This window comes from Chelonia mydas, chromosome 4, assembly GCF_015237465.2.
Source record: "Chelonia mydas isolate rCheMyd1 chromosome 4, rCheMyd1.pri.v2, whole genome shotgun sequence".
Taxonomy (NCBI): Eukaryota; Metazoa; Chordata; order Testudines; family Cheloniidae; genus Chelonia; species Chelonia mydas.
This window is the reverse complement of record NC_057852.1, coordinates 18,647,468-18,660,244: the sequence shown is the minus strand read 5'-3', so window position 1 is coordinate 18,660,244 and position 12,777 is coordinate 18,647,468. Positions and strand designations below refer to the sequence as shown.

The window sequence follows — 12,777 nt, the reverse complement described above, 5'->3', positions numbered from 1 at the left end:
ATGGGTGAATGTGACCTAGGATTTTAAGAGTCCTACTGATGTTTATTCTTCACATGGAGTATCCTCTCTGTTTTCCTTCTGTTGTTCTTGGAGAACACATCTTGTTGCTATGTAAACATCCGTCACAAAAAAGCAGAGGAGCAACTCTCAGAAAACGTCTTAAGCAGAATTCAGTGCCCATGAACTGCTTTTTTCCAAACTACTCTGAGGTGCCCACTGTTGATTAACTTTTATCATAAAGTTAACGTAGTCGTGCAAACAAAATTGCCCAGCAAATGGTCTAATTTGTTTTGTTACAAACAGATATAGTGAAACCTTCAGAGATAACTGAGAGACTGTTAACATAATTTGGCTGTGTGGTCCTAACTGTGTTTCTGCCAGCAACATTGCCAAAATTCAGAAGGTTTGGCAGTGCAGCGTTGCTCTCTTGGGATGGTTGGTAGTTTGCTTTTTATGTTGTCTACGAGGAATTTAATTTAATGCATTCAGGTGATTTATATTATGTACAGGAGGGGAAGCTCAAGATGACTAGGTCAAATTCTAACTTAGCTGTAAAGAAAGTAACCTCTCTAAGGCAGATACAGCAAACGGGCTTTCAGTGTAAAGAACTGCAGGGCTTGCTGCTTAGCACAAGGGATGTGTTATTCTACCATCATGGATATTAGTGGTGCAGTAGCAGATTTGAGAACCAAGACTTTGGTTATCAGGTCACATAACCACCAGTTTTACAACTATGGCACAGAGCCAGCCTTGCTTAAGAGTTTTGGATGTTGCTAGAGCAGTTATTTGGAGGTGTAGTGTGGCAAATAGGTCTATTCCCCAACTTCTAGGATTCTGACAAATGATTAATGTTGCCTTTTTTTGTTATAGGACCTCAAAATGGTTGGAATGATCCTCCTGCTTTGAACAGAATTACAAAGAAGAAGGTATTGTATGAGATTGGTATCCCCTAAACTGCATACGATGCATTTTAAAAAGCAGTATCTTAACTAAATGTTATGAAAACCATTGCTGGAAGAAGAAAAAAATGAAGTGTTATCATCAAACAGCAATTTAATAGCATTGTGAATAAAAGTTGTGTTTAAAGGGAAGGAAGACATGTAAATTTTCAGCATATATTATCTCCTGAAATACATTCGTAAACACCCTGAAATATGCATCCAAAGGAGGCTGAGTTCTTGGGAAAATTGTTGTTAATAATCGGTGGTCACAGTTTGAGACAAAAGTACTACGGACCATTGTTATTTGCAGAAAAGCAGGTGAATTGTGAATGTTTTCTCTAGGGCCAGACTCTGAGCTGGCGTATGTTGTCATAACTCCATTGACCTTCTCTTTAGCTACAACAGTGTCCACAAGTTGAGGATCTGGCCCCTGGTATTTACTAATGGTATGACAAGTGTCACGATGAGAGACCATGATATAAAACTTCACCTTTATCAAAGAGTCTGGGTGGGAAAATGCAGCATGACCAGCATAGACGGCAGGAGTGAGGAGCTCAGGACACTTTTATTAGGGTAGAATGAGCCTTCTAATTCTAGCCTCTGGGTTCATTGTGGAACATTTTGCAGTGATCAAAATTCTGTCATAGTGGCCCACATGAAATCAGATAGTGGTGATCTGTCCAGTTCTTCATGGCAGTCTGAGGACACAGAATAAGGTTGTGAATGTACATAGAGACAAAACTACAGTAACTAGTAACCCCTGGAGTTTGTCTGTGCAGGTCAGGATGAGCAAACATCATTGGCAGGATGGAGTTGAGGAAGCTTGCACTGTTCCTGTACATGACAAAGTCAGGGCTTTGGTCTCCAAAGCTGTCAGTCTGGGGTACCTTTTAGAGGGGGTTAATACTCTCAAAGAGGAGGAGGAAGCATACCAGTCTGGATAACGCCCTGACGATAAATTAATAAAAAAATTGGTTAGAAAATGCTGTCTTTTTAATTGGATTTGTTGTTGTGGAATGTTTTGGTCATAGCCGTGGCTTCTGTTACACAACCTGATCTTTAGGGTTTGGGAGTTATTTCAATAAAAAGTCATGATCTTTGTCACCCTGCCCGAATTGGTTCCAGCCAAGCTTCCATTATGCATATTTACGCACTGATTTATTTCCTGTTTATTTTCAGTATAATAGAGTATGCGTTTCTTAATGGTTTTTAAACTATTACTTAAATATTGTTAAATAGTTTTAAAACAATTTTTATCGTAAAATAAAGGATATTTTGCATTTTCCCCCCAAACAAGCCTTTTTTATAATTTCCCATGACTAATGACTTAATATTTATTAATTAAAACAGTGAGGGCCATGATTTTTCTTTTTTATAGCTAAAACTGTGACTTTTGCTTTTTTTTGCTGTGACCAAAACATGTCTTTTGCCATGACAAGCGACCAGCCATAATTACAGTTTCATTAAACCAGAACTACATTTAGCATCTTGGACTTTCTTGTTGTTTTCTTTAATACCCTTAAAAAGTGTGGAAAGTCTAACTGGGGTTTGTTTTTCACGTTATTGTAGTTGTAACAGAAGCCAGCATCCCATTTAGTCATCTGTTCTTTCCTCTCCCAAACTCACTCTCTCTCACGTTTGTGGCCTTTTGTGAGTATGTACATACAAACATTTAGGCGCTAGTTCTGAACTGCATTAATAATTGGACTTAATAGCAATCTGTTTGCCAGAGGCTTGACTCTCATTTGAAAGATGTATTGTTTGGATAGTGCCAGCTGTGGGGTAGGCGCTTTACAGATGAGAATAAAAAACTGTTCTTGCAAATAAGATCTTAAAATATAAACACAGATTAAAAAACAATAAGAAATGAAGTATTCATAGACTATTTCTCATCTGAGTAATGCTATCATTAAATAATCTGGATATTTGGGAGTTAATTTTCTGTTATTAACTGAGATTCATTCTCACTTACACTTTCGTTTTCTTGAAAGTAAAACGCCACGTTGTAATGACTGTATGCCACTCTGTGAGTTCTAGAGTGTCTTCTACTATGTGTACCCACTACTGCCTGTAGATCCCAATCCTGTACGCACTTAATCACATGCTTTTCCAGTTGGTGACGAGCCCTTTGGCTTGAAGTTAAGCATGTGTGTAAGTGTTCGCTGGATTGGGGTTTTAGATTGTAAGATTTTTGGAACAGAGACCTTTTATGTACTTGTTATCTGTCACTTTTACAACTTATGTCAATTTATGTCATAAGTCAGAATGTATAAGGAGATGGGAGAAAGGGATTGTTTCCTACGTTTCTGTATTACAGGTACATCATGTTTGAAAGACAGGGTTAGTACAATACAGCCCTTTTTGTGGAAATAATGAGCAGAGAAGGCATGGTAAACTTCTTGTTTGATTTTCTTTAGACACCTGATCACTTCATGCCTCCTGTTCCCATCACATCCCCAATAATGAACCCTCTGCTGGATCCACAATCCCAGATGCAGCAGCCGCCAGCTTCACTGCCACCGGCAGCCCAGGCTGCGTTTCAGCCCTCGCATCTTCCATCAGGGCAGCCCATTTTACAAAACCCTTTCCAGCCTGTTCAGCAGCCTCTGGGGCAGGCAGTCGTGCCTCCGGCTGTCTCAAAAACTAGTACAGACGGGGCACCAGGAGCTCCAATTGGCAACACCATACAGGTAATGGCAATTAAGCTGATGTTGTTTTGTATTCCGGTAGTGCTTAACCCCCCCATCCAGGATTGGGGACTCATTGTGCTAGGCACGGAACAGACACAGAATGAGAACTTTCTCTCTTCATCTTAGGCTTCAACTGCACAAGAAAGTTGCACCGGTTTAACTAAACTGATTCAAAAGGCTGTGTGTACACTCTTGTTTTGGTTTAGCATAAGTCGATTGGGAATTGGTTTCTGTTAAACTGAAATAAGCCCCTCTTAAGCTGAAGTAAGAATGTCCACATGGGGGTTTGCACGGTTTAAATGGGTATAAAAGCCAATTTAAGTTGAACCAGTACCTCTTTCTCATGTAGACAAATCCAGAGAGAGGCTGAGAGAGAAGGCAAAATCGAGTAAACCGTCTCACGGTTCAAGGCTATCTGCACCTCTGCCCCCTTCAGTGGTCTCTCTGAATGCAACCCCTTCAGACTTTAGGCCTCAAGGCTTTAGGTCTCCAGGGTGGAATCTCATGATTCTCCCACTCTCAGACAAGAGGGTGGGCTGCGGCCTCCTGTGCACCAACCGTGATGGCTGAGCAGGCCTGACTAAATTTGGCTGCCAGCAGCCTTTCTTTCACAGCTGTGACCAGTGTGAATATAGAGACCCAGTACAGCTTTGACAAACCAAAGTATTGTGTAACTTTAATAGTACGGCCAAGCATAACAAGGGAACGGGAGGGTTAACACAACAAATCTACAGGCATATCTGTCTGACCTAGATTCTCCCAGGCTCCCCCACTTCTGGGGGCTGGGGTTCACTTTGCTTCCCATGATCCCTGTGTCTTCCTCCCCGTGCTTTAGAATCTCTGTTTGTCAGTCCGAAGGTTCTTTGTTTCCAGCTTCCTGCCTGACGACCTCTTCATTGGCTTACAGATTAGTACCTCCCATACTGGGTCCCCTCCTGACGGTTGATCTCAACCTGGTCATAGGTAGCGATGCCTGTCTCATTTGGTATCTGTGAATGGGGCAACCTGAAGCCATCATCCCCTTTCCTGCAGAGATGCCAGGAACTCCTGCTGGAATTAACCCCTGGTAATCATGACAAACAATGCAATAGCAACCAGTTGGACATAAATTATAGATCAATTATTACAGGCATGTCCTGTGTCCTTCTCCCACCCATCCTGTGTTTATATTGACCAACCCCAACCTCAGAGCATTCGTCCCCTTTCCCCAAACCGGAACAAGACTAATGCCAGGAGGTGTTCATCTCACTGTGAGTAGCAGGATCTTACACAGCTGAAAGAGCATCGTGGGGTTTGTATCCGCCATCTTCATTCAAGATTGTCACTTTATAACCATAAACACCTAGTTGCTGCTGCTTTGCACTTGCTACTACCTGAACCAGGCAGTCAGGCTGATTGAGTCGCTCCTCCCTGTGACTACCCTGCTTTTCACAGCTGCTGCTGAAGAAGAGACATCAGATGCACTCCCCAACTGAGACACTGCTAATGTTGCCTCTTCAGTGATCTCAGCTCCGCAGGCATGGAAGGGAGGAGTGAGTGAGCGTGCTCAGATTGTTAGTAACTTGTGATGAGTTTAAGAAACAATGATAGAGTACCTACAATTCCCGAGGAGTTTCCAAAGTGACTTTAACACTCCATCTTCTCTTCTTTAGCATGTGCAGTCGTTGCCAGCGGAGAAGATTACAAAGAAGCCTATTCCTGATGAGCACCTTATTCTGAAGACCACATTTGAAGCACTCATCCAGAGATGCCTGTCGTCTGCCACAGATCCAGTAGGTCTTTGCATTGGTGATCCATTAGTGGAGCAGCACTCTATAATTTTAATTCGATGTACACCGTGGTGGCTGCATTAACCAGTGATAAGTCTCTCATTCGTTTTAACTCTTTCTGGCCCAAGGGATCCCTCGGCACTTTACAGACATAAAGCAGACACAGACTGTAGACAGAGACCCACGCGCACCATGGAGAGGCAGCCACGCTGGGGACGGAACGTGGCAGCCGCTCAGCAGCAGCACAGCAAAGCACCACAGGCATTTCAAATGGGAAACAAAGAATCAAGGGTGATGAAATCCTGGCCACGTTGATGTTAATGGCAAAACTCCCATTGACCTCAGCGGGAGCAGGATTCCACCTCAGATCTTTAGTAGCTCTGTGACCTAGTGCTAACGATCTGCCCCACCACACGGGAAACATGGCTCCAGGTCTGGGTCACCTTGTCGCTGGATAAGTAGGCCTAGATAGAGCACTGCTTCTGGGAGAAAGGCAGGAAGGAATTCCTTCTGTCCACAAGGGCAAATTCCTTCCATGGTATTAGTGGCATCGTTGGGCTCCCTTCTGGCTCTCTTCTGGCTGGAAGAACTGGAGCTCTGGTCTGGGTTGGGGGGTGGAGAGCAATGGGATCCCTGCTCTATTTCTGTTTAGGAGAAAAGGATTCCTCTGCCTCTCTTCATACTAAACCCGCCCCCTTAAGGTAGGAGCTACGCTAATCTGATTTGGCATGTCATTGTCTGTTTAGCCCATTCCTTTAACTGGAGCAAGAAACCTCATATGCCGAGGTGGGTATTCGCTGAGGCTATTGTGCATCCGAGCTGAGAGATGGGCAGAAGGATCATATTAAGCCTCCATTTTTGATAGGTGTGTGACACTCCCCAGGGGTATTCAGGGTGTGAGGTGCCTCATCACCACCTGCCCATAGCATGAAGCAGCTTTGCCTGATGCCTGCTGTAGATCAGTTCCCTGAAACCAACAGCCTGTGGCCCCAGACAAGCACTGACTTCCAGGTGTCCACAGCCCCACCCTCTCTATGCGGGCTAGTCACAATCACACCCCGAGCCCCATCTACCAGCATCCCCCTCCGTAATATCTAGCCCTTGTCACTGGGCCCGCACAGGAATTACCAGCTAAGCTGTCCCTGAAGGCACAGAGTACGCACAGCTTGACTAGAACAACTCAGGATCAGATCCTTTATAACAACGCAGCACGGCAATCTCTTTATAGTGAAAACAAATACGAACCTCTAAATGAAGGTTAAGATTTTAAGAGCTAGCGAGCAAGGATAAGAAGAAGAATAGATTTCAAATAAAAGAAAACATAAAATGCAATCCCAGGTCTATACTTATGGATGGTCACCTTTTCCTATTTGAAAGAATCTGTTCTCTCCGAAGGATTCAGTCTTTAACAGAGCTGTTTTAGTCATAGCTCAGATACTGGTTTTCATGAATACCTCCTGCCCTTTAAGCAGTTTCCTCAGTCAATAGATGACAGAAAGTCTTTTAGTTTTTTCCTTATATTTCCCAAAACTCATTATTTTGTCCCCAAAGATGGGGAGACCCCTGAGATTTCCTTCTTGGAGAGCTGGCTCCAAGGTGTCTTCCCGCAGGTCTGTTTATTTCACATCCATATGTTGACTTGAAATCCAAGTGTAGCTCCCATTGTGTTTGGCTTACCATGCTTAATCTATATATGAACCTAAGCAGTCATGCAAATACACATCCCTTGTCTGGCTAAACCAGTTTTTCACCTTTGCTGGGGACTAACATCTGGACACAAACTTGTAAGGACGTATTTTCAGTATATTGACATAACTTCTTAAATATAATGAGTACACACACTTCACAATGATATTTTTGGCCAGCATCATCCTGGCTTTCATTTAAGATCTCACATGGTATTCTATACAGCAGCAATGTGTTAGGTGTAGTGAGTTTGTCAGGCCTGTTAGGAGTTCCTGACCCAGCTCAGAGAGCCCTTTACCTATTGGCATCAATGGGCCTCTATGTCACAAGGTGACGTGTGTGTCATGATAACAAACAGGCTTCAGAAGAAGGGGAGAGGGGGAAAAGTATTAAGTGGTTAGCTAACCAGTTTTTAATCATTGGGTTTATTCAGTGTCTCTTGTCTCTGTAGTAATAGATGGTTGTGCCAATGTCCTCCCATACCATGTGACCACTGCGGTCTAAAGCAATGTTTCTCAAACTGGGGGTCCTGATCCAAAAGGGGGTTGTAAGCCTATTGTAGGGGGGTCGATATATTGCCACCTTTACTTCTGCACTACTGTCAGAGCTGGGCGGTTGGACAGCGGTGGCTGCTGACTGGGCACCCAGCTCTGAAGGCAGCGCTGCGCCAAAGTAAGGGTGGCATGGCATGGTATGCGGGAGGTAGGGGGGGTCATCACAGCCTGAAATACTTTCAAAGTGAGGCCCAGCAAAAATAGTTGGAGAACCCCTGCTATAAAGGATGGAATTTCAGATCTGCTCAAGTGTTTTATCATGCTGCCCTCTAGTGGCAACATACAGAGACTAGACTAGAGCCCTACTACTTTTGCAGAAACATTTTACTGTGGTTTATTACGGTAAAGTACAACAGCTGTGCCTGGCTCATTTACTGCAAGTGCCAGTCCATGATCTTTTTAACAGCTTCAGTGCACTTCCTGAGTTGTCACTCCAATTCCAAAGAAAACAAACATTTCTAAGTAAGCAATGGAAATATCGGTGAGACTCCGAGAGAGAGATTTGCGTTGAGTCAATAACACTGCAGCTGTAAAGAATCATATTTACTCCTCAGCTTGTGCCAACAGTAAGTAGGTTATGAAAGGAAGATTGAGTGGCTATTGGCCTCCTGTATGCTGAATATATTTTAACCAGTGACAGAGACACAGGTTTCCATTATTAATATAAACTGACATGTTGGTGCTGGAATACAATAATGGCTTTGTAGTAAGCATTCAGTGGACTGTTCACAAATTGGCTTTATGTCATATTTACTGAACCGCTATCTAACATTTAAACTAGAGATGTAGTTTTGGTTTGATACCAACTTGTATCATAGTCTGTTTCCTCCTCCTCTTGTTTCTCATCCCAACCATTTCCTGGTAGATCTGTACAGGTTGTCTTCATGGGAGGTGGGAAAGAGTCCCTTCATTTTCCTTTTGATAGTTTTCAGAATACTATCTGTGACTATTCAGTAGCAGTTGATTGCCCAATGCTTTTCTCTACAGCGGGATGGGAGCAAAAGTCAAATACAATAAAGAAGTCTGGCCTTTTGCTCCCATAATTCTACCTTCTCCGTTCTGGGCAGCAAACGTAAGAATGGCCTGAAGAAAATTCAGTTCACGTTCTGACACCACTTCACTTTTTCTTGTTTTCTGCATATGAAAAGGTCACTTTTTCTGGTGCATCAGCCCAGTCATTTGTTTAATTCTTTAAAAATCTCTCAGATTTTCTTGGGCAGAGCAAACATTCCCTGGACACAGTAGCTGGAAAAGCTTTCATGAGTCCTTCCGTATATTTGAGGAATAGATATCATTAGCACATGGGCAGTCTCTACCAGGCTATGTACAAATACAGGACTTGGTATGAAAGACAGTGTTGTCTAGTGGTTAAAACAGGGAACTGGGAGTCTGTAGAACTACTTGCAGCTCTGCTGCCGACTTGTGTTGTGACTTTGTGCCATTTGCTGAACACAGTTGTTATTCTCATCACTTAATCCTTCTATGCGTCAATTCCTCCATCTGTAAAAAGAGGATAGTACCCAGGCTGTCAAGTGATTTGAGACAAATGGTACAAAATCTTATATGTGGGAGGTCACGCTAAGAGGCTCTTTTCTCACCCTGTCATGTCATTTTGGGAAATCATTTTTGTCTTTAAATCCCTGGATACCACGCAGGGTTATGCCACGCTAGCTCTAGAATGTGCTTGTGGAATGACATTCTCCTTGAAGCTTTTGCCATTTGAAATAACCTTGCTTTATCTGAACCATCCATCATACTTCAAATCTCTACTGAAATACAGCCATATAACTTTTAATTCTCTCTCTCTGTTAGTGCTTTACTGAGTACAATAACTCAGTGAAATGCTCTCTGGTAAATGAAGTTATTGATTCTAGAAGGTCCTGAGACTGCATTGGAAGAAGGAATCCCAAAATCTTCACCAAACTAGGGTGTCTCCAATGCTGCTGGCCTCTCCTCGTTCATGTTTCACTAGCCGCGGCATGTGTGCTGTGCTATTTACAGCTGGAGGACTCTCAGTTTTTACTTTGATTAGTCATGTGCAAAACTTCATATTCACAGCTGTTCACAAACATGATGTGGGAGGAAAATTCACCATCTCACTAATGAATGTGCCACTTTTGGTGGAACATAGTGAAATCCCACCCCACACCCTGGGCAGGAATCATGAATCTATCTTAGGTGAAAACTTGCTATTCTAAGAAAAATGTCGTCGTTTTTGTGGCAGAAAAGATCACACTGCACCCATAAATTTCTGTCTTTGCAAAATTAGAACTCTCAATGGGCACAAAAGATGTTTTGTAGCTTGGGGTTTGTTTGTTTTTTCCTGCTTGCAGTAAGAATTTGTTTACACATGTTCCTATTTTTACTCTTAATAGCCTTGCCATTAAAATACAGTCAGAATAAGTTTTAAACTAGTGAATTTCATTTCTTGTTTTTTGTCTTTTTTTACTGTCAGTCCTTGAACTCTCAGGACAAAATTATTCCTTGGGCTGGATATTTTGATCTTAGCGTTATTTTTACTTAACAGAAATCATGTTTTCCCAGTTAGCTGCAAAAGAAAATTTATACTATGTATTTGTGTGTCACTTTTTAAAATCCCAAAACATTGAGGATGTTTCACAAACTGCAGATGTGCTGTACTACTGCAGTACAGTAGGTAGGCAGAACCTTAGGTGTGGGGGTTGGCTCCTTTCTACTATCACCTAGTCTTCGTCTTTCGTAGTACAATCAATGGCAAAAGGTACTGAGCAAACAGCTTAAGAACAGAACATAAGAATGGCCATACTGGGTCAGACCAAAGGTCCATCCAGCCCAGTATCCTGTCTACCGACAGTGGCCAATGCCAAGTGCCCCAGAGGGAGTGAACCTAACAGGTAATGATCAAGGGATCTCTCTCCTGCCATCCATCTCCACCTTCTGACAAACAGAGGCTAGGGACACCATTTCTTACCCATCCTGGCTAATAGCCATTAATAGACTTAACCTCCATGAATTTATCCAGTTCTCTTTTAAACCCTGTTATAGTCCTAACCTTCACAACCTCCTCAGGCAAGGAGTTCCACAGGTTGACTGTGCGCTGAGTGAAGAAGAACGTCCTTTTATTTGTTTTAAACCTGCTGCCCATTAATTTCATTTGGTGACCCCTAGTTCTTATATTATGGGAACAAGTAAATAACTTTTCCTTATTCTAAGCTTAAAGTCTTACTGAAAACAATGCTAATCAGGGAATCTTAGTTGCTGCTGTTCATTCACTATACAGTTCCCTTTGTGACTAAATTATATTCTCACTATAAAATCAGAACTCTGTTCTTAGTACTGCTCCACTTCCTTTTTTCCCCTTCAGCAAACCAAGAGGAAGTTAGATGATGCCAACAAACGCCTGGAGTTTCTGTATGACAAACTTAGGGAACAGACAGTAAGTAGTTTTGTTCTTTTATTACTTTGTCTTTAAATATTTTTTCCATATGATGTTGCATTTATATATATTATATCATTGGTTAGATGCACAGCATTTCAGTAGAATACTAATGCAGAGGTTGTTCTTATGCTGTAGGCATTTCTAAGACTTTCTTGAAAAGATGGCATTGATACAGGTTTAATTATCACATATTAATCATTACCTAGAATGATTGGCACTGTGAGTGTGTGCAGACTTTTCATGCATGTGGTGGAGTTGTGGCGTTTGTATTGTGGTAGTGCCTCGAGTCCCTGACTGAGATCAGGGTCCCACTGTGCTAAAAGCACACAATTGAAGTCCCTGGTCCAAAGAGCTTATCATCTAAATAGATAAATCAGACAGAGGAAGTATCATCCCATTCTACAGATGGGGAGCTAAGGCACGTGGAGACTGAGTGAGTGGTCCAAGGTCACACAGGAAGTTTTGTGGATTGGCCAACTACCGAACTCAGTTCTGCTGAGTACTAGTCCAGTGGCTTTACCATAAGACCCTCTTTCCTTCGTGATAAATCTTTTTGTTGTTGACACTTGCTCGTGGGATGCTTCCAGAAGAGGAGACAAACCTTAACGTACGTAAATAAATAACAATAAAGCCATTAATGAGTCTTGTTCATAGTCATCACTAACACAGGTGCTCTGAACTCAGGGAGATGCTGGTGTAATAGTGGTGTAAAGCCATGTGTGGAGTTGGCTGTATGTCCCAGAATAGAAGTTTGCCTTGAGCCTCTGCCCCATTCCAGAAGAGCTCTGTAGGCATTTTTTCTTATTCTGGTATTTTGATGATTCAGTTAATATTCTTCCACTCTGAACAGCCTGTAAACACTGGTGTAAAAGGGCTTGACCAAAGTCACCTGAGGTCAATGAGAAGACGGCCATTGAGTTCATTAGGCTTTATTTTAGGTCCAAAATGCTTTAGTTCTTTGCCGCACCTTTTCCAAGGGATGACCCAGGTTCCACAGCAGCACTGTGGTTTGATGCTTGACCTTGGCTATTCAATCTTCTGACTTTGGCGTACTGGATGTTTTTCCTTCTGCTGAACTTCCTTCTGTGTCCTCGGCTTCATTTCAGCTCTCCCCAGCAATCATCAATGGCTTGCACAGCATTGCGAAGAGCATCGAAACGCGCAACTACACAGAGGGACTGAACATCCACACTCACATAGTCAGCACCAGCAACTTCAGCGAGACATCTGCCTTCATGCCAGTGCTGAAAGTCGTCCTCACCCAAGCCAATAAGCTGGGGGTCTGATGTTACCCCCCTCCCTCGCCTATGCAGAGCTTGTGATGTCACTTTTTCAAAGAAGTACATTTCTGCAAAACATGTGCAAGAAGGGGACCAAATACCAGACCTTATAGCATGTTGCAGTAGATCTCTGATCAATGGCACGACACTATCCCTGCAGATCTGCGTCATTTTAGAATGGCATTTGAGCCCGGGTGCTTTTTTATTTTAATCTTTTATCATCCCTAATGATTCCTGTCTACAGACAGTATATTTAATGGATTACAGCTCGTAGTGTCAATTTTAAGTGCATGTTGTACTACTAAACAGTGGTTTTTAATACAGAAATGTGTGGTAAAAGCTGATGGCAGGTTGTGTATCAGACAGACCTTATAACACATTCTTTCCACCTCCCCTGCCATTCCTCCATATCCACCAGATTAAAGTGTCTGATCCTCTT

At 42.5% G+C, this 12,777-nt stretch overlaps 1 protein-coding gene across 25 annotated transcripts in view; it reads left to right on the top strand.

Moving 5' to 3' along the window:
* Positions 1-12,777, top strand: part of SEC31A (SEC31 homolog A, COPII coat complex component) — a 67,817-nt gene extending 55,040 nt beyond the window's left edge. For 20 of the 25 annotated variants that reach the window (XM_027827983.3, XM_037896767.2, XM_043545597.1 and 17 more), the window contains 5 exons: positions 871-926; positions 3,359-3,631; positions 5,284-5,403; positions 10,984-11,055; positions 12,165-12,777. In XM_027827983.3, coding sequence (XP_027683784.2) covers positions 871-926; positions 3,359-3,631; positions 5,284-5,403; positions 10,984-11,055; positions 12,165-12,344 — 701 coding nt within the window. In that variant the 3' untranslated portion in view covers positions 12,345-12,777. Of the gene's footprint in view, positions 1-870; positions 927-3,355; positions 3,632-5,283; positions 5,404-10,983; positions 11,056-12,164 lie in introns of those variants that run through there. The other 5 variants (XM_043545606.1, XM_043545605.1, XM_043545604.1 and 2 more) reach the window with 1 other exon arrangement.